We start from the raw sequence: 22,162 nt of genomic DNA on the forward strand, positions 1-22,162 counted from the left end.
TAACGTCCCTCTCTCCCTACCTCTCCCCTCCAAGTGAAAAAGAATGAGCCCTCTTTCCTTTTTAAAGAAAATCGTGAGCCCAAAAAAAGAAACATTATGGAGGACATTATGAGCCCAAAAAAGAAACATTATGGAGGACATCAACCTTTAAAAATAGAATGTAATGGAGGCTAACATAGATAGAAAGAAAGCAAAAATAGAAAGCATGTGGACCCAACACCATTTTTATTTTTGACCTTACAAAAAACCTTAATAAATAAACATAACCAAATTTTGGTGCCTTGAACCCAAGGTTTGTACACACCGACTAATTAATTAATCACAAAAAAACGTTTTGGGTGCATATTATTAGTGTAGCTTTGTAAAAGCTTATAATATAAGCTTTAGCAATCAAAGCTTTAAGGATTATGGCAATAGAGGGTAAAGCAAACGACACACATCAAAGAAAAAGAAAAGCAATTATTGGGCAATTGGTGGGAAGAGAGAGAAAAACTGGGATGGCGGCAACCACAACGCAATGGAGAGAAAAAGGAGAAATCGGCCAATGATGGGAAAAATTTAAGAGAAAACGGAAAACAGAATTCGGGCATAACGCTAAAATAGAGAGGTGGAGAAAAAATATAAAAAATCAGGTGGTGATTAAGCGCTACAAAAACTAGAACTCCATAAAAGTATAAAAATAGAGAAGACATCACCATCGACACACTAGTGGGTGCAATCTCCCTCCTCATGCGTACAGCTCCAATTTCATGATATGAGTATTTTGAAAAATATAGCCCAAGGAGCTAATAATACTTGTGTATATAAAATTGGACTTCTATTTTCCACTTTTAGAAAAACAACTCAAGCACTAGAGCTTATTCACACACTAAGTGTAAAATAACTAAAATTTCTCACACACACATGCTAGTAAAATAGCAACGCCGCACACATAAATAACATGTACAATCATTTGGCACATGGCCAACAAATAACCCATATGAAATAATAATGTGAGATGATATAGACAAGTTCCTCCATGTGCGACACACGCACTTCTCATCACCTATCTCACAAACGTAAACACATTAGTTGTTCCAATTAATTGCTCACAACAATTAATTCCAATATGAAACGTTGATAGGCACAAACACAACTACACTCACCACTTGCTACACTTCGACAACACACAATCGTTAACCATGGCACTACTTGTTACACTTTGATAACATACATCGGTCAAGCATGGTCTCAAGCTATACCAATAACACTAGGTGACTAGTATTTAATACGGTGTCACCCACGATACCAATTCACTAGCATCACGGGCATCCCCGTTTAGCCAAAGGGTGGACATTATGTAATAAGAATTTGGTAAGAAATTGAAGAAACACCACACATCATCATGTCTTGCCTGCTTATTGTAATCAAATACACCATAAGTGGAATGTTATAAAAGAGCCTTTCACATTCCTTTAAAGTCACTCATCCTTGATAGGCCTTTTGAACAACCACACTAGGTACAACCACTCACCTTATGCTAACAACCATCTCAATGAAATGCCATTGCAACCACCTTCTTCTAACAACTACACTTATTCATCCAAATTACTCAATGAAATGCCATTGCAACTTCTCTCAAGTACAAATAGATAGCAAGACAAAATGTGCCAATATTATTTTGTGATAATGCCTTCAAAACAGGTAGTCCTCTCTCTCTCTCTCTCTCTCTCTCTCTCTCTCTCTCTCTCTCTCTCCATCCACTTGGAGCATGACAACCATCCACTTTGTTGATATGAGAGTAAGAGGCATGTAGAGGGGGGTGGCTCGATGTGGGGCGGCCCGATACAACTTTGTTTCACTATCTTCGACTCACCCTAGGGACCTTCATGCAGTTGAGGTGGAAATGGTAGGCCTATAGATGTCTATTGTCTAACTTTGATTACTGTGGGAAATTGAGGAAGCCCATTAGTTTGATCGTGTAAAGAGATAAAGGTTAGAATGCTTGCACCCAATTTCTCCTTAAAAGTGCTTGAAGAGAGTGGAAGGACCAGAATAGAGATACCTACAAGGGGAGCTCATAGTTCATAGGTGGATTGGTGCTTCTGCATGGTACTTGTGCACAAGTTGAACATGTATGAAACGGAACGTGCCACATTATTTATAGAGGGGGTCGAGGCGCTAGGGTTCGGGAAAAGACGGGTTCGCTTTAGCCTAGAACTTGTTCAACTTCGGGAAAATCCTTCTCAAATTCTTATGAGAAGGAAATAAAACCCTTTCAAATTTTACAAGTTTTAGTTATATTTTCTAAGTTCACATAGAAAATACCATCTCAAAAATAGCAATTGTCTTCTCATTTAGTGGTGAAAAGGATTTAGTTCCTTTTCCCTAAAATTGTTTTCCCAAACCCCGTGTCGAGATAGAGGCACATAATGTCCACCCAATCCCATGCGTGTGAAACTGACTCACCTTTTTGTCGAAACTCTAACCCCCTTTGAATAAAGGGAGCTCACCAAATTAGGATGGGACCGACTAAATTTGAATACATCTCCACATGTATGTATACTCTGTGTCTCTCTCTCTCTCTCTCTCTCGCACTCTCAGCGTTCATTTCATCTTTATTTCTTCGATCATCTTCTTCTGTTTCTGCGCTACCTCTGTCTCACCATAGACAGCTTCTTTGCACTTTGATCACATGGACGGGAACGCAGGCTCCGACAATGGATCCACACCCTCTCGCTTGCCTCTCTCCAAGATTATCACTCCGGTGAGTTTTTCAGTTCTTCTGCTTCTGCAGCAGTATTCTGTAACCCTAGAAAGCTTCATCAGAGCAGCATGCATCATGCAAAACCTCCAACCAGCTTAATCGCGCCCTCTTCTCTGTGAGCTGGGATCTGCTGAAGGAAAAAAAAAACGATAAAAAATTAGACAAATTTAAGCAAATTCATATTGTATGTTGCAGAAAATGACAATATAAGCAAATACATTGTCGTAGATCATATCCTGTCTCGTCGTATATTGCATCTTGTTTTGCGGTTTGTCTTAACGGATTAAGTAAATTGTTTTTTCAACTTTGTTTTATTTATTTTTCCCTGTATATATTTAAAAATAAAATAAAATTCATGTGGTAAATCTGCAAGCAGGTAAGGAAACGCATCCTGGTCAGTGGAGGAGCTGGTTTTATTGGATCTCATCTGGTAGATCGGTTGATGGAAGCCGGCACGAACGAGGTAAATTTCCGAATTTAATTTTGACATCAGTGGTTTTCAAATGTTTCTAATGTTAATATTTAAAAATATTAACATAATTTGGTGGTCTGAATTTAAAGCTTATTAGCTTATTTGGCGTGATATGAATTTATTTTCGTTTTTTCTCAAAACAGTTTTTTAAAAAGTTTTTCAAAAGAGCTCTTTTTATATACGGTATAGCTACATTTCTGTTTTCACAAATCATTCTGTGTAGTCTGTTGATAGATCTACTGTTACAGTATAATTTACTCATTTTTACTAGCTAACTTCACATTATGTTTAGTTTTTCCATATTGCAAAATGCTCAAAAAATGATTACATAGATTTTTTCTAGAACTGCCATGTGCAATGAGATTTGCACGAGCTTTTTGTAGAAAGCAGATCGTAAAATTTCTGATTATGAAGACTCATATCCATTGCCTATGATATTGACCAGGTTATTGTCGCTGATAACTTCTTCACGGGAACCAAGGACAATATCCGGCGTTGGATAGGGCATCCAAATTTTGAACTTATTCGCCATGGTTAGTAAGATATATTCCAATTTTTAAGTAATAAACAAAAACCCAGCAATTTGTGAGTCCTTTGAAGGTGGCTTATGGAGAGGGGGAATGTGTGAGAATCTTAGAAGGCTCCGTTTTTTCTCATCGATAAAGTGGTTTGTGGAACATATATGTGCCTGGTTGTGTTATTATTTGGCCGGTTCTTCCCTACTCAGAAGGGTGATGCAGATAAGAGCCTTTGCAACCATACTGCATGGCATGTAGCTGCAGCTTCTGCTATGCACCCCCGAACGCCACCATTTCCAAGTGAAATCATAGCTAGTGGTAGTAGATTATGATAACAATAGGTTGGGGAGTGGTTGATTTCAAAGCTACGGGCCCTGGTGATGTTTTTTTTTTGGGGGTTTTTTTTTGTATATGTGCAAAAGCTCAAATGGTGACAAGACCAATTGGCCTCTAATTGGCTTCTTGTTATGTCCCATGTTGTGTGGACATAACGTGGCTAGTGTTAGAGGCCGGCTGGACAGTTCTTATAGCAATGTGAACTGGTCATGTGGCTATAAAGTTGGGATTATGGCTCATTTGTGAGTAGTTCCAGTTGTTGTGGAGCTCTACCTTGGGAGAGGGGCATCCCGTCCCAAGGTTGTGCCGCTATCTAGCTCAGTGGGTGGTGAGTGCTAGCCAAACCCCTATCCGCGAATGAGGAATCGTAGACACAGTTGTCTTAGGTAGCGATAGATTTTGTAAGTAGAAACAAAAGTTTCAAGGTGTGAAGAATTGCTCCAGGTCTCAAATCTGAAGGGTAGGAGAGAAATTCGTTTTGAAGAACATATTACCCTTCTCCCATAGTAGATTTGGGTGCCTTTTAGGGGTCACGTAATTGGATATTTTGAAGACATAGCCTTTCTTTTGATAGGTGAAATCCTCGTTTATCCTTCCTATGAAGGGTAAACTTCCCTTTGAGGGCTGGAATGCTCTAAGTTCAATAACCAGTTGTTAGAGTTGGAGGGGAAAACCCTTGTAAGTTTCTGTGTAATGAAGTAGATTAGGACAATTATATCTATATTTTGAGGGCCTTGGGTTATATGAACTAGGACTCATGGGCACTGTAACCTTTTGATCATTTTGACTATTATCTTTCTTGGAGCTCTTATGCCCAAGCTTCTATGGTGTTCTTGTCTCTTAGAGATGAAGTTGGTGACTACACCCATGTTATCTACTCTATGTCTTGAGTGAGTCATTTGCTTTCTTGCATTGGTATCAAAGCTTTGATTTGATCCATTTTCTTGGATTTTTTTAAAAAAATTTGTGAGTTTTCTTGAGTTTCTTGATTTTCTTGATTTTCTTGATCAAGAAATGGGGATATGGTGATTCTCCTTGAGTTGATTTGATCTTTTTGATTTACATTTTCATAAGCTTTTGGGGGCTATTGGTTATGGTGGACCAAATTTTTTTGGGATGGCCTCATCAAATTTGAATGTCCGGACCAAAATTGGGAGAATTTGCTAATCTTGATTAACTGCTAATCCAAAACGTTTTACTTCTTCCTCTTCTTCTTGCTTAACCTTGGAGGAATTTAGGGCTTCAATCTGTGGTTTAGCAAGGCATTGCATTAGGGTTTTGATTGTACTAATCTTCTTCTTCAAGTAGAGCATAAGGAGAGCTTATTTCATCGCCATTTTTGGCCGCATGCGTGTTTTTCTTACAGTCACCATTTTTTTTGCATTTAGATGTGTTTTTCATGAGCGATGAGAGCCTTGAGCTTGTTAGTAAGCTTATTCAAGCCTAGCTAAAGCTTAAGCAGGTATAATATACACATTATGCCTTCCAATGGAGTGAATAATTGGCGAATCCGGCTGTGAGAGTGGAGGGCTGTGCTCGTTTTTGCAAGATCAACCAACATAATCATGGTATTCTTAAGCTTTGATTACTCATGATGCTTAGTCATGGTGCTACAATCAAGCTACAAGCAGCTTTTGAAGCCATCTTTGGTGATTATGGAGCATGAGGAGGAAGAGGCAAGCTGAAAATTCAAGGCCCACAAATCTTCAACAATAGGCTTCTACTTCAACCATTGACAAGACATACAAGTTTCGGGAAATCAATGGTGAGTGGCTATTGGCATTAGCTCTTCATCTTCCACATTTTTCCTTGATTTGGGAAATGATTTAGGGTTTGACATTTGGAAACCCTATTCAATTTGCCATTAGCCTTGTCTAGCCATCATTAGATTCACTTATGGTGCCATTAAGCAAGCTAATCCTTCAAATGGACCAATGATCAAGCCATGCTTCTCAAGTTTGGGAGTTCTTGATCAATTCCATAAGAGATTCTCTTGCATGATTCACACATATCAAGTTTGGGAGTTCTTGATCAATTCCATAAGAGATTCTCTTGCATGATTTACATATATTAAGCAAGATTGAATCAATTGGTATATCCAATCAAGGGATTTGAGAGAGCCTTCATCATACAAATACTTTGATGCAATCTATGCTTAAGTGATGCTTTGTTGGATTGCTTATGCTTCTCTTATGCCATGGTAAGGGCATACTATGAACACTTGATGTGTGGATATCATTTGGATGCTATGGAACTATTCCTTGAAGATGAGAAGAGCATGAGTACATGCTAAGAAATGTAAATGGATATGGTATTTACATGAGATCATGCAAATAATCTTGTAAGCATAGTAGTTAGGGGGTTGTTTGAAGCGAGTTTCCTAAAAGTTTCAAACGCGTTTCAAATGGGTTTTGTAAAATCAGCCCAAAGTTTCCTACTTGTAGGTTTTTGCATGTACAAAATTTCAAATATATACTGTATAAAATATGTAAAAATAACACTAAATGCATAGAATACATGGAAACACCAATTTAAAGCCTACAGTCTTTGAATCACAAATAACAAAAACCATATAATCATCCATCATCAATGTCAAATGATCATGATTCAAAGACCATGGTCCAGTATCCATGATTCATGATCCAATCATCCATCATTCCATGCCACAAAAAAAAAAACCTTACATGACACTACATAGGTTAAAACTTATAAGTTTGAAGTGTTCATGTCACATGAATCATGATGAATCAACAATCATGGCCCAATGCCCATAAACAATATAAAATAAATCAGCCTTGATGAGGGAAAGTGGCATATGGAAACCAAAAAAAACTTTATCAAAAGAGTCGTATAGATTTCAACATTAGATTTGAGGCAAAAAAAAAAGTCAAAAAAATTGCTTGAAAAAAATTCGTTTCCTACAAGGAAACGTTTCGGAAACGTTTTCACGTTTCCTTCCCTGTAGGAAACGCGTTTCCTAACTACTATGCTTGTAAGTGAAGTTACTAATCTCTTCAAGCATTCTACACAAATCCCACTGAAACCGGCCTCATGGTAGAAACCAAAGTGCGGTAGACTAGCAGTCACCCTTCCACTTGTAGTCCAAATAAGTAACAAAATTAACTGGAGCTAGAGTGCCCCAAAACTGAAATGAAATCCACACTTGTTGGCCCCAAAGCTTGGCGCCCCTTTCGGTATTTCTTTATTCACCTCGGCCTGTACCAGCTGTACGGGTCTGTACTATACTCGATTGTACCAGCTGGACAGAGGTTTCCTTGTCACATGTACCTGTCCGTACAAGTCTGCAGCCGCATGTACCGTACAGGTCAGCATCTGCACAGCAGCCGCCTGTTGTCTGTTCTTGCCAGCGCAGACTGAACCAGCGCCGCCTGACCCTGTACCTGTCCGTACACCTGTACCAACAGCACAGCTGTCGCCAAAATCTGCAGCACGGATTGTACTTGCTTTCAGTCCCTGTCAGCGCCACTTGAACTTGCAGTAGCAGTACCCTGTACTTGCAGCAGCCGATTGTACGGGCAGCCTCCACGTGGACTGTATGGCCTGTCTGTACGGGCACTTCTATACGCAGCCAAACACCAGCAGCAACCAATCGACCTTCCTCTCCTCCACGTAGGTTTCTTGCATGCCTCCCAAAAAGCAAGAGAGAGAGAGATGAGAGAGGTGTGTAACTCCAAAAGTGGAGTTGCTCCTCTCCAAAAATATCCTAGGTCGCTTACTTTAAAATTCATTAAAGTTCCTAGGGGCCACCCATGGATAAAACATTAAAATTCATTAATGTTCCGGTCCCCCTTCACATTTGAAGGTGTCCACACCTCATAACATTTGTCTGGGCATCCCAAATATGAATCTATTTTGCTCAGCAACCACCATGCCCACACTTGTGCTGTTCCATTTTCACAGGGTCATGACATACCCCCCTCTTGAAAAATGGCAAGCGTCCTCGATTGCAATCTGGTGATATAGCAAAATATCCAAAGTGAAATATACAATATGGCAAGATCAGCGTCCCAATCTCTCTAAGCCATGCACATGTAACAACATTTACTGCAAACCAATGGTGTAGTAGTAGTCCAAGTTGTATACCACTGTGAACCATACACAACCACAACATCGAATGTGACTAGTACACATATATCATAGAAGTCCCATAAACAGATGTACTGTCAGCCATTAGTACCTTCGGGTGAGACAAAAACTGCACCAAGCGACCTCTAGATGTCATCTGAGCCTGTCTGTATCAAGGGAGTGGAGGTGCTACCCCCCTCTTGAGCATCAGGCAATGCTCCAGACCCATGCTCTGCTGAACCTGAATGAGCCATAACAAGAGTCGGCTCCAACTCAAAGGCATTGAGATAAAGCTGCAAAACCTGAGGTGAATCTGTTAAGTCAGCTTCCTCCATCCACTTCGCATCCATCGGTGAATAGTTCTTGAACTTCACAAGATAGCGACGGGAAACTTTACCTAGTACCTTTCTTTCCTTATGTGCCAGTATCTGCTCTGGAATAAGAACCTCATCAAGTTCCTCAACTTCCGGCTGAGCCTCATCTGATACATCCTCAGGCACATCCCCACGGAAAGGTCTAAGGAGACTCACATGAAATGCATTGTGAATCCTCCAGTGATCTGGTAGCTTCAAGCGATAGGCCACCTCACCAATCTTTTCCAATACTTGAAAAGGCCCATAATAGCGCATGCTCAACTTAGGGAATAAGCGCTCTTTACCCTTCATCTTCTTGAGCCTAGCCTTTTCAAATCGCAAAAGAACTCAATCACCCAATGCAAACTCTAAAGCACGTCTGTGACGGTCTGCTGCTTTCTTTTGCTTTTGCTGAGTTTTCTGGAGTGCCAACTTAACTCTCCGATAAGCTTCATCCATATTCTCACATACTGATCAGCCTCAAAGATCTTATCCTTTGTGTGCAAAATGGGTGGTACCTTCTTCCCTCCTTCCACAATCTCAAAAGGCGCCTTGCCCGTCGAGGTATGGACAGTGTTGTTATATGCAAACTCCACCAAAGGAAGATACTTTTCCCATTGTTGCTTGTGCTCTGACACATAACACTTAAGAAGATCTAACACTGTAGAGTTAGCCTCTTCTGATTGACCATCTGTTTGTGGATGAAATGAAGATAAAAACTTGAGAGTTGTATCCATGTTGTCAAACAACCCTCTCCAAAATAAACTCATCATCCGTGGATCACGGGGTCACTAATGATAGACGTAGGCAAGCCATGATACTTGAAAATGTTCGCCATGAACAACTTCACCATATGATCAACTATGATCGTCTTACGCACGGGAATGAAATGAGCCTGCTTATTGAACCTGCATATGATAGTCCAAATGCCATCATTGCCCGTTTGTGTCCGTGGAAGATCAAATATAAAATCCATAGCAATGCTCTCCGATGGTCTATTTGGAATAGGTAAAGGCTGTAGTAACCCTGGTGCAGAGTCACATGGGGACAGGGGACGGGGACGGGGACGGGGACGGGGAAGTGCCGTCCCGGGGACGGGGTCGGGAACGGCAAAAAAAAAAAACACCTCTTTTTTAAAAGCAATTTAGGAGTTGTATGCATGACATACATATAGAGACACACTTTGAACAAAATTTTACACCGAATAGACAAAAAAACGAGTCATTTTGAGCAAAATGCGCTAATAAAACATCGATGGCACACTGATTATGTGATTGATAGTCTGATAGATACAAAGAGATAAGTACATGCCTCATGGGCAGTGAGGGTTACAAAAAAGAGTGGGTACAAAATAGAGATACTAGATAGATCATAGATGATAGATCACAATAGATCATGGCCATTGGCAGTGGGCACAAAAAAGGTGAGATGGCTCAAGGCTCAAGAGTCAAGCCTCAAGCTCCTGAAGTGCTAGCCTCGCGGGAGGCTTGGAAGTCGAAGTCGTCGATGCCATTTGAAGCCTCCTCCTCCCCCTCAGGCTGTAGCTCCTCCTCTACCTCCTCAAGATGCTCCTGAGCTGCAGGATCCTGCTGTGCCATCTCCCATTCGGTGAAGGGATCCGCCTTCCCTGTTGCTGTCGCACATAGCATGCGCAAGTTAGCGCTCACAAAAACCAAATCACTTGCCCTTTGCACTTCAAGGCGGTTCCTCTTCTTAGAGGCAATGTGACTGTAAACGCTCCAAAGTTGCTCCAAGCAACTAGAGCTCACAGCCTGGCTAAGGATGCGAATAGCCAAGCGCTGCAACTCCGGCCCATCTGATCCGTAATCCTCCCACCAAAGAGGAGACCCAATCTTGAGGCGGTCAAGCTGTGCATCTAAACATCCAAAAGATCCCTGCCGCGTCCTGTACTGAGATAGCTGGTCTCTGATCTTCCGCCTGATGGTAGGGTCGGGCTCTAAGCGCTCCAGAATGATCCGCCATCCCCTTCTTACTTCCTTGTCGGCCTCTTGCTTTCTGCCCTGGAACTCTGGATCAACCACAAAGGCAGCCGCATGAAGAGGGGAGTAGTAGGAGTTCCACCTGGACTCACATAATGAGTGGATCTCCTCAAACTCGGCCCTGTCTGGCACAAGCTGCTCGAGTGACTCGATCATGCGATCCATGGCCTCATAGACCTTGCCGATACATGGTTCACGGCCGTCAATGACTCGTAGAAGGTGAACAATAGGCTTGACCAAGGCGTCGAGTGTCTTCACCTTCTCCCACCAAGCAGCATCGTCGGCGCGATCTCGGCACGTTCTCCCTGTTGCCGATTTTGACTCCGGCATGGCAGAAAATTCATCACTAAGGAAAAGCCCTCTTAGGGCTCCACCACATGTAGACAAGCGGCCTAGCATGAGGAAGTTGTATGCAAACCTTGTCTCAGAATACTTGAGGAGGGAAAGAGTGCTCCTTTTAGAGAACTCACGTCGCAGCCTTTGGTGGTTGAGGACAAAGGATACAAGCTGGTTAGCCTGCTCAATGGTGGGTGCAATCCATGGCAAGGCACCTATGTCTTTGAGGAGGTTGTTGAGACAATGGGCCATGCAAAAAGAAACTGTGATGGATGGATACATTGACTCAATAATGGTCCCGGCTGCCCTATTTGACGCCTCTCCATCCGCCACCATGCCGACCACAAGCTCCGGCCCAATGACCTCGATCGTGGACGCCCATTCCGCGGCAAGCACATCCACGGCCTTCCCAGTGTCACTCGCATCATGTGACTCGATGAAGTACACTTTGCCCCTTGAGTAGGCCACCACTCCATGGATGGAGCGCTTGCGCGTGTCACTCCATCCGTCTACAATGAGAGAGACTCCGTTAGTCTCCCACGTTGCCTCTGTATCCGCCGCCGCGTGCTCAACGGCCAACTTCTCCCTATCAAGCAAAGTGGTGCGAATCTTTTCCGATGAAGGTGGCACATAAGAGGGGCCATATTCCCCAATCTTTGTGGCCATCTCACGGAAGTAAGGAGACCTATTTCAAGTAAGGAAAACCATGTAGCATGTTAGCTTTTTTTGGCAATATGACAAATGCTTTGAAGCATGAGACATTAAAAAAAAAAAGAGTGAAGAGAATTGAGTCTCGACTCTCACCGTGCCGCTTGAAACGCAATGTGGTCGTGGTAGAAGAACCTAGCCACCGACCTATCCACCTCATCCTTCAATTTTGGGTTCCAATTCTCGTTAAGAGTGGATTGACGGCGGATGGGAATGGAGGCACCCGATGTGGATGGAGTGGACTTGAATGGTTGAGAGCTTGAAGCAAGATTTGGGTTCCTCTCCACCTCCATTGGCGTCGGTTGCTCTCGTGCTCTCACCACATCATGAGGATCAACGGCAACATGTCGCCCTCTCTTTGCTGCCTCGGCCGCCTCATAAACCTTGAGCTTCTCAAGAAGCTCCGCTCGCTTCTCAGGAGTAATGCGTGAGTAAAATTGCACTTGATGACCGGCCTCGTGCAAAAAGTGAGCTCGCACTTTGTTGGCGCCGCCACTTCTCTTGTAGGAACAAAGCTTGCAATTCCATGCCCTTGAACCACCGCCCACTCCACGACTAGTGTAGTGGACCTCATCCCACCATGACCATGTGTGCACCGCCGGCCTCCTTCGTGAAGAGCCCGCAATGGAAGATGTGGCGGCGGCGCCTTCACCTTGAGATGCCATGAATGATGATAGTGTGAGAGAGAGGGAAGAAGGGTGCAATAGAGAGTTGCAAGTTGCCGCTTGACTCTTGAGGCTTGCAAGTCTCAAGAGGGATGGATCATGGAACTTGGAGAGAGAGAGAGAGAGAGAGAGAGAGAGAGAGAGAGAGAGAGAGAGAGAGAGAGAGAGATGGCTTGGAAGTTGGCACAATGTAGATAGTATAGAGAGAGAGAGAGGGCTAACTTGCCACTTGGGCCTTGAGGCTTGGACAATGGAACTTGGAACTTTGGAAGCTTGAGGCTTGAGCAATGAGGCTTGAAGCTTCAAACTTGAGTGTGGAGAAAAGTCCTAAAGTGTGCCTTCTTTTATAGCTGGAAATTTGCTCGTTTCTGGCCGTTTCTGGCCGTTGGAGGCGTCCCCTGTCCGTCCCACGTTTCGGGAATGCGTCCCCGGGACGACTTTCTGCATCCCCATTCTGCACCGCGTCTCCTGTGCGTCCCTCCGTCCCCGGCCGTCCCTATCCCCGCGTCCCGCGTCCCTAAGGGCCGTCCCCGCGTCCCTAAGGGCCGTCCCCGCGTCCCCGTGTGACTCTGCCCTGGTGTCTTGACGATCAAACTTTACCTTCTGACATACGATGCATTGCTTAACAAAAGCATCAACATCTCTTCTCAAGGTTGGCCAATAAAAGAAAGTCTCCACTGCTTTTACCGTGGCGTCAATACCTCTATGACCTGCATACGGTGGAGCATGACTTTCAATCATAACCTTGAGGCGCAATTGCCTGGTAACACAGTCTACCATGCATCAACAAAAACCCATCTTTGAGAGTATAGTGCTCATGCCGCTGACCCTGAGATATCTGATCATACAACCTTCAAAGTCCTCATCATGGGCATACTGCTCTTTCATTTCATCAAGCTCATGATGATAAGCAAGTGAAACTGCTGAGACCTGTGGCTTGCGTAACAAAGCATCTGCCACAACATTCTTTTTGCCTTCCACATGCACAATCTGGAAGTGGAACATAGACAAAAAGTTTGCCCATCGCATATGCTTCTCTGAAAGCTTAGTTTGCGTGTAAGGAAATAATGCAAGGTCTGATGATTTGTCTGTACAGTGAAATCAGCCCCAAGCAAATAGTGTTTCCATGTAGAAAGAGCATGAATTACAGCCAACATCTCTTTCTCATAAACCTGTAAATGCTTCTCGGCATCTTGCAATATTCTACTCTCATAGGCTATCACATGTCCTTCTTGCATGAGAACTGTCCCAATGTTGTTTCCACATGCCAAATCCCCACGGATCCCCTCGTGATCGATCTTGGTTCGAAACTCGAATCCTGTAAACAAATGAACAACAAACAAGCAAGGGGGTGCAGGCCTGACTCACCTCCCAATCATGACAGCCGTGGGCGAGCCCACAGTCTTGGCTGTCCCCACCGAGCCACGAGCTGAGCTAACTAGGTTGACGTACCGACCAATCTCCTCCTCGTGACGTCCCATACCGCCACGAAGCTACCCTCGCGGGCCTCGAGATTGCTGCCAGCCTCGGCTGCATAAAGCAAGTGCACGTCTGCACTAGATCCAGGCTCCAAGACCATAGAGCTCTCACAAACTCGCGAGACTTTCTATATTAATAACTAACCTTGGCCACCCTTTTATAGACTCTTGGCCGGTCATCGGGCGTCCACACTTGGGTGCCCGTCCGTCCATACTTGGGTGCCCGCCCGTTAGTATTTCCCTAACTCAGCTCGTCAATCAGCCTGCCTAGTTCCAAGCTTCCCCAAGCCTCGAAACTAGTCTTGCATGCGTATAGCACACGGTAGATACCCATTGTGCACATGACATACTCCCCTTCCTCTAAGAGCTCACTCGTGAGCTCACTAAAAAGCCAGGGTAATCTCTCTGAAGAGAAGTCAATGTCTCCCATGTAGCATCCTCCTCAACACGATCCTTTCACTTGATCTTGTATTCCGTGATAAGCGTATGACGCAATCTTCGTTCACGAAATCCAAGAATCTTTTCAGGTTCGTGCGGAACAAATGTCATGTCTTGGACATCTATAATTTCTTGAGGAGTAACTAACTGATCTGCTCCACCCAGTACTTCCTTAAGTCTACTGACATGAAATACAGGATGAACTTTCACATGAGAAGGCAAATCCAATTCATATGCAACTGAACCAATCCGTCGTGAAACACGAAATGGTCCACAGTATCTAGGGGATAATTTCGGAGATCTACCTGTCCGTAAAGTCTCGGAATCTTTTGGAACTCGCAAATACACCATCGTTCCTTCAGAGAACTCTCTAGGTGAACGATGTCTATTAGAGTAAAACCTGTCTCGGTCTTGAGCACTTCTAATAGATTCCTTCGCAACTTGTAACATTTCTTGCATATCTTGCAAAAAATTACGTGTTGCATCATGCTGAAGTCCTGAGAATCCTACTGTAACAGGTGATCTTGGTTGAAAACCATACATAAGCATGAAAGGACTAAATCCTGTACTCGTATGCTTAGTACTGTTATATGCAAATTCTAACATAGGAAGATAATCCTCCCATGAACTTTGTCTTTTGGATACATATGCTCGAAGCATATCCTCCAAAATCTGATTCACTCTTTCAGTCTGGCCATCAGATTGAGGATGATCTAAGGAACTCAAATTCAAAGTTGTTTCCAACTTCTCAAAAACAAGTTTCCAAAAATCACTCGTAAACTTAGAGTCCCTATCACTGACTATGTCCTGCGGTAACCCGTACAGTCTAAACAATTGCTCGATAAACTGCCGAGCTAATTGCGTAGCTGTAATAGTCTTCCGGGTCGGTAAAAATCTAGCCATCTTTGTCAAGCGATCTACCACAACCCAAATAGAATCGTGGCCTTGATGTGTTCTTGGCAATCCGGTAATAAAATCCATGGAAATACTTTCCCACTTATTACCTAGGATTTGCAAAGGATGCAACAACCCAGCCTGTCTAAAGCGTTCAGCTTTATTTGCCTGACAAATCTGACACTTGAGAACATAATCTTCTACATACCCTTTCATCTTCGGCCAATAAAAAGTGTGTTTCACTAATGATAGCGTCCTATGTACCCCAGGGTGTCCAGCAGAAGGGGCGTCGTGACACTCCCTCAGAATCTTGGACCTAATGTCCGGGATCTGTGGTACACAAATTTTGTCATTACGGAATAGCAAACCATTCCGAATCATCCACTGACCTCCTGCAGCCTGAATGGTAGACTGCTCAGTCACCGAGTCTTGGTCAATCAATGAGCTCCCGTCCTGGATCTTCTGCCAAAATGGACCAAAATAACTATCAGTTGTCCTGCAAAGCCCTCTCAATGACTGAAATAAGTCAGTAGAAATCTCGGTGAACGACAAAGTATTTACCTCTCTAATCCGACTAAGCGCATCTGCAATATTATTCATGGACCCTTTCCGATAACGGATCTCAAAATCAAAATCTTGCATTAACTCTGCCCAACGAGCTTTCCTTCCTCTCAAATCATCCGCATCACACACATACTTGATTGACTGATGATCAGTCAATACCACAAACTTGGAGCCATATAAATAATGTCTCCAAACCTTGAGAGCATGAATCACAGCATAAAGCTCCTTCTCAAGGGTTGGCCAACGAGATTGAGTGTCGTCTAGCTTTTTACTTTCAAAAGCAACCGGTCTACCATCTTGAAATAAAGCAGCCCCGATAGCATAGTCACTGGCATCAGTTTCAAGAACATAAGGCCGACTAGGATCAGGTAATGCTAAGATAGGTGCTTCCTTGACTTTTATCTTTCAAAAGTCTGAAGGCCATATCCAAATCGTTATTCCAAGTGATAGGCTGATTGGACTTACGTCCACGACCTTTCAATAAGTTGGTCATCGGTAGTGTGAGCTGAGAGTACTCCCGTACAGATTTCCGAAGAAAAACAACAAAACCGAGAATTGAACGAAGTTGTTTCACTGTTCGTGGTATAGGCCAGTCCAAAACCTTCTGAACTCGGTCATAGTCAATGCTCAATCCATCTCTAGTGTTCTTGTGTCCCAAGTAAATGATGTCGGTCATAAAGAACTCACATTTACTCAACTTAGCATATAGTCGATTCTGTCTTAAAATAGATAAGACAATCGTGAGGTGTCTGACATGATCCTCAAGAGTACGGCTATATATCAAAATATCATCCAGGAACACCGCCACAAATTTCCCCAAATGTTCACGAAAAAGATCGTTCATCATTTGCTGGAAAGTGGTTGGAGCATTGGTTAACCCAAAAGGTAATACGAGAAACTCGTAATGGCCATACCTAGTCCGAAAGGCGGTTCTTTCGACATGCCTTTCGTGAATACGTATCTTGTGATAGCCAGTACGTAAATCTATCTTCGTGAAATATTTTGCTCCTGCTAACCGGTCAATTAGGTCATCTGATCTAGGGAGAGGATAACGGTTCTTAATAGTCAGCTTGTTCAATCTCTTGTAATCTATACACATTCTCCAAGTATTGTCCTTCTTTCTCCTAAGCAACACAGGTGCACCCCAAGGTGATTTACTTGGACGGATCTGGCCCATCCTCAAATAATCTGCGAGTTGTTTAGCCAACTCATCTTCCTTAGCTTGGCTCATCCTATAAGGTGGAATACTCACAGGATGAGCACCAGGGATCAAGTCAATACGATGATCTACTGCCCGTTCAGGTGGTAAACCCGATGGCAATTCCTTAGGAAATACATCTTGAAACGAATCAAGTATCTTCTGTAATTCTTTGCTTTCAAACACACTTAATTCATTCACATCCAACGAAGGGATGAGAAAAGAAGAAAGTGGAATCAAGACACAATGGAAAGCGGTGTACAAAGAAGAATCCATTATATTTCCAAAATCAATTTTATTTACAAGAGGTCCCTGAGAGGGATGAATACAATCACCTAAAATACTATACTTGGTGTCCCTATGCTGAAAAGAAAAAATATGACTAGACCAATCTATCTGGACGTCAAGAGTCTTAAACCACTCAATCCCTAATAACAAGTCTACATTTTCCAGATGCATAACATAGCATTCCAGAGTATCTTTGTAGTCCTGAATCTGGATTGGAAGCATCTCGACCTTGCGATCCCAAACTTGTCTTCCCGCAGGTAGACGTACCTCATAGGTATGGTCGCTGAGTGTCGTATCAAGACTCAATTTCTGCACAAGTTTATAGTTAACAAAGTTATGCGAACTGCCAGGGTCTAAAAGAATGTGAACCTTATGGCCATTCACTTCTCCATAAACTCGGAGAAGATCATGCATGCCAAATACCTTAGAATTGAACAGACAATCAGAACAAGTACTAGGGCGAGAAAGTACAGTAATTGACGTATCTGTCAAAGACAACTGGTTAGCTGCCTTTGGCTTGGGTCCTGTGTTTGACTTGGTACCCTTTTTCTTCGGGCACTCATTACGCATGTGTCCTTTTTCTTCGCAGATAAAACAACGTCCTTCCTTCTTGAGCTTCAAAGCCCTAAGGAGTCGTTTCTTCTTGGCTGGTGTCGAACTTGTATTCTTCGAAGGTTGGTCCGAAGACTTGCCTTCAGTCGTGTTAGCCATAGGTGCGGAGAACTTTCTTTTATGCTTGTTCCCCTGCTCGGTAACGGGTTTCGACTTGGAAGAGACCATCGTATCATCATAGATACGAGCTGAATGAATGGCCTCGTCCAATGTTTTACATTTGTTATTTTTAATCTGTAATCGGTACGAGTCGGATAAACCAGCTACGAAAAACCCCAACAGAGTAGTGGGATCCATCTTTGTAGCTTTCATCTGCAAGTCACGAAACTTCTGGAGGTAGACCTCATAAGCGAGGTGCTGCGAGGTCATGGTCAAAGCTGAAAACCGGGCAACAACATCATAATCATCCTCTTTCTTGAGGAATTCTTTCTTGAAGACGTCTTCAAATTGTGCCCAAGTCGTTGGCTTTGGGTTAAGTTCCTTCCACCAAAGCAAAGCTTTGCCGGACAAGAAACCTGCTGCTAACTGGATCTTCTTTCCATCATCATATGGATGAAACTGAAAGTGAACTCGCCACTTGTGTAGCCAAGTGTCCACGATCTCCTTGGTTCTCTGCTTTTGCTCGCCCCCGAACGGTTCCGGAGTAATATTGGGGCCTAAAGCTGAAGCCAAGGTATCCATTCCCGAGAAAGTAGAGAGGGTAGTGGTCAAGAGAGCGATGGAGTTCTGCAAAGCCTGCATCTGGGCTGCGATTTGTGCCTGACGTTCCGTCGAAGAAGCTTCGAGAGCTACTTTGAACTCTTGGAAATCTGATTTTGACACAAACTCGTCAAAAAGATCGGCATCAGTGCCTTCCGTAGCCGGCAAGCCTTCGCGTTCCACGAGGGGCTCCAGCTCTGATTCTTGGGTCGACATCGTGAAGAGGGTACGTGGAGAGAAAATTCGATCTTTGCACAATGAAAGTGCGAGCGAATTCGAGAGCTTGAGAGCTTGAAAACTTGAGAACTTGAGAACTCGAGAGATGTGTGGCAAGAAGCCCACGTGAGGGGGTTTATAAAGGTTTCCCAAAAGCCAAAAAAAACTCGAAAAGCTAGGCTTAGCTTTTGCTTTAGCTTTTGTGTTTTTTTTCGTGAATATATATATATATATATATATATATATATATATATATATTAATATATATATATGGATATATATATTCTCTTGTCTTAAAAAAATAAAAACCTTGGAAACCTTAGAGAGGGGAAGACTTTTAAACCTTTTTAAAAAATTTAAACTCCCCTAAAAAAAACAAAAAACGAAAGCACTAAAAACGATGCTTTCCTTACGTTTTTTTTTTCGCTTCCCTCCTGGATTAGCCCGATGCTGTCTGCTGACGTGGAGAGTTGGCCGTTGCTGCTGTCGTCATGGCTGCCGGCGCCAGAACTGTCTGCGTGTGCGCCTGCGCCAGCCCTGCATAGGTGGGGTCACCCGTCCACGTGCGCCTGGGCATTGCCTGGGTTGGCTGCGCAGGCCTGGCTTGGGCGCTGCTTGGCTGGCTGGGGCGCCTGCGTAGGCCTTGGCTGGCTTGGGCGCCTACATGGGCCTGGCCGCCTGGCCACGCAGGCCCATGCGCCCGCCTGCATACGCACCTGCTCGCCTGCCACGTCAACAAAACTCGCCAGCAAACCCACTCGCCCACGATTAAGTGATCCAGTAGTTCTCTTGCTCTCTCTCTCTCTCTCTCGTTCAACAACAACGAAAAGCAACATGCTTTTTTTTTTCTTTTTTTCTGTTTTCTCTCCCTGCAAGTTATGCGACTGCACAAACACGACACCTCTTCTTTGCAAAGCAATCAACCCTTATTATTCTACCATCTCCCATCAACATGGGGTTCTTTGATGAAGAAAAAACACATACAAAATCTGAAAACTGCAGTATGCACAGAAAAACAGCAAGCTTTTTTAACACATACCGTTCTTCGACCTCTTCTTCTCTACCTACCGACTTGCTCGTTCACGAGGTATGCTCTGATACCACTGTCAAATACCCACGGATCCCCTCGTGATCGATCTTGGTTCGAAACTCGAATCCTGCAAACAAACGAACAACAAACAAGCAAGGGGGTGCAGGCCTGACTCACCTCCCAACCATGACAGCCGTGGGCGAGCCCACAGTCTTGGCTGTCCCCACCGAGCCACGAGCTGAGCTAACTAGGTTGACGTACCGACCAATCTCCTCCTCGTGATGTCCCATACCGCCACGAAGCTACCCTCGCGGGCCTCGAGATTGCTGCCGGCCTCGGCTTCATAAAGCAGGTGCACGTCTGTACTAGATCCAGGCTCCAAGACCATAGAGCTCACACAAACTCGCGAGACTCTCTATATTAATAACTAACCTTGGCCACCCTTTTATAGGCTCTTGGCCGGTCATCGGGCGTCCACACTTGGGTGCCCGCCCGTCCATACTTGGGTGCCCGCCCGTTAGTATTTCCCTAACTCAGCTCGTCAATCAGCCTGCCTAGTTCCAAGCTTCCCCAAGCCTCGAAACTAGTCTTGCATGCGTATAGCACACGGTAGATACCCACTGTGCACATGACACCACATGTATCACATTGGACAACAAAAGCCTTTCAGAGGTCCGGTAATACCAATACTGGATCCGAAGTAAGCTTTTCTTTAAGCTTATTAAAGGCTGTAATTTCTTGATCAGCCCATCTAAACGGAGTTGCCTTCTTTGTTAAGGCATGAAGGGGCGAAGCAATTTCAGCAAAATACCGTATGTACCGCCTGTAATAATAGGAACACAATCCCAAAAAGCTGCATGGTCCTTAAATCTGGCCAATTAAGAATTGCTTCCACCTTCGATGGATCCATACGGACTCCATGCTTAGACACAATATGCCCCAAGAAGTGTATCTCTCGCAAGAAGAACTCACTCTTCTTGCCATTAATAACCAGCCTATGGTTCTGGAGTTCTGCAAACACAATGGCCAAATGCCTTCTCCTCCTCAGTGTGTGAATGCACAATCATATCATCAAAGAATGTGCCCACAAACGCTCTATGAGGTCGGAAAATCCTGTCCATCATTCTGTTAAATGTGGCAGGTGCATTTGTCAAACCAAGGGGCATAACCAAGAACTCATATAACCCAAACGTGGTTCGAAATGCTGTCTTATGCACATCCTCGGGTCTAATACGTATCTGATGATACCCGCTTTTCAAGTCAATCCGACTAAAGACTGTGGAGCCCTGTAAGCGGTCCAAAATGTCATCGATCCTCGGAATGGGGAATCGATTCTTGATGGTATTCTTGTTCAGCGCCCTGTAATCAATACACATGCGCCAAGAACCATCCTTCTTTTGCACTAAGAGTACAGGTGAGCAAAAGGGTGATGAGCTAGGCTGTATCAATCCTTTATTCAAAAGCTCCTGTACCTGACTCATAATTTCTTCTTGTTGGGCTGCACTAACACGGTACGGCAGTCTATTCGGTGGAGTACTACTAGGAATTAGATCAATGGTATGATCTTCTGGCCTTTCCGGAGGAAGTTCTCTTGGCAATGACTTGAAAAAACAATCTTGGAACCCACATAAGAAATCAGTCCTGTCCTTATCTAACATAGACAAATTAGACTTAGACGTACAGTCTCTGCGCCTGCACAGCTGCTGCGTGTATGATGCACCTCCGCCTGTACCAGCTGTACGGGTCTGTACTGTACTCGACTGTACCAGCTCGACAGAGGTTTCCTTGTCACCTGTACCTGTCCGTACAGGTCTGCAGCCGCCTGTACCGTACAGGTCAGCACCTGCACAGCAGTCGCCTGCTGTCTGTTCCTGCCAGCGCAGACTGAACTAGTGCCGCCTGACCTTGTACCTGTTCGTACACCTGTACCAGCAGCACAGTTGTCGCCAAAATCTGCAGCAAGGACTGTACTTGCTTTCAGTCCTTGTCAGCGCCGCCTGAACCTGTAGCAGCAGTACCTTGTACTTGCAGCAGCCGACTGTACAGGTAGCCTCCACGTGGACTGTACGGCTTGTCTGTACGGGCACTTCTGTACGCAGCCAAACACCAGCAGTAACCAGTGACCTTCCTCTCCTCCACGCAGGTTTCTTGCACGCCTCCCAAAAAGCAAGAGAGAGAGAGAGAGAGAGATGAGAGAGGCGTGTAACTCCAAAAGTGGAGTTGCCCCTCTCTCCAAAAATATCCTAGGCCCCTTACTTTAAAATTCATTATAAAGTTCCTAGGGGCCACTTAGGCCTAGGGGCCACCCATGGATAAAACATTAAAATTCATTAATGTTCCGGTCCCCCTTCACATTTGAAGATGTCCACACCTCATAACATTTGTCCGGGCACCCCAAATATGAATCATTTAATATTTATTTTGCTCAGCAACCACCATGCCCACACTTGTGCTGTTCCATTTTCACAGGGTCATGACACCCACACACATTGTATTTACATTTCTATTTCTAGAATCTTGAATGT

The 22,162-nt window shown here is 43.9% G+C and overlaps 2 protein-coding genes across 2 annotated transcripts in view; one reads left to right on the forward strand and one right to left on the reverse strand.

The window, feature by feature from the left end:
• Positions 1-2,528: 2,528 nt before the first annotated feature.
• The window catches only part of LOC147615699 (UDP-glucuronic acid decarboxylase 5-like), a 45,180-nt gene continuing 25,546 nt past the window's right edge, over positions 2,529-22,162 (forward strand). The window contains exons 1-3 of the mRNA XM_086778263.1: positions 2,529-2,746; positions 3,123-3,209; positions 3,664-3,751. Coding sequence (XP_086634389.1) covers positions 2,675-2,746; positions 3,123-3,209; positions 3,664-3,751 — 247 coding nt within the window. The 5' untranslated portion in view covers positions 2,529-2,674. The remainder of the gene's footprint in view (positions 2,747-3,122; positions 3,210-3,663; positions 3,752-22,162) is intronic.
• On the reverse strand, positions 9,658-12,612 carry LOC147615700 (uncharacterized). Its single transcript, XM_086777966.1, has 2 exons — positions 11,652-12,612; positions 9,658-11,532 (listed from the first exon to the last, which is right to left on the reverse strand). The coding sequence occupies exons 1-2, from the start codon at positions 12,218-12,220 to the stop codon at positions 9,966-9,968; spliced, it is 2,136 nt and encodes a 711-aa protein (XP_086634092.1). The 5' UTR covers positions 12,221-12,612; the 3' UTR covers positions 9,658-9,965.

Source organism: Cibotium barometz, chromosome 39 (assembly GCF_041138505.1).
Source record: "Cibotium barometz isolate CiBa-2024 chromosome 39, ASM4113850v1, whole genome shotgun sequence".
NCBI lineage: Eukaryota > Viridiplantae > Streptophyta > Polypodiopsida > Cyatheales > Cibotiaceae > Cibotium > Cibotium barometz.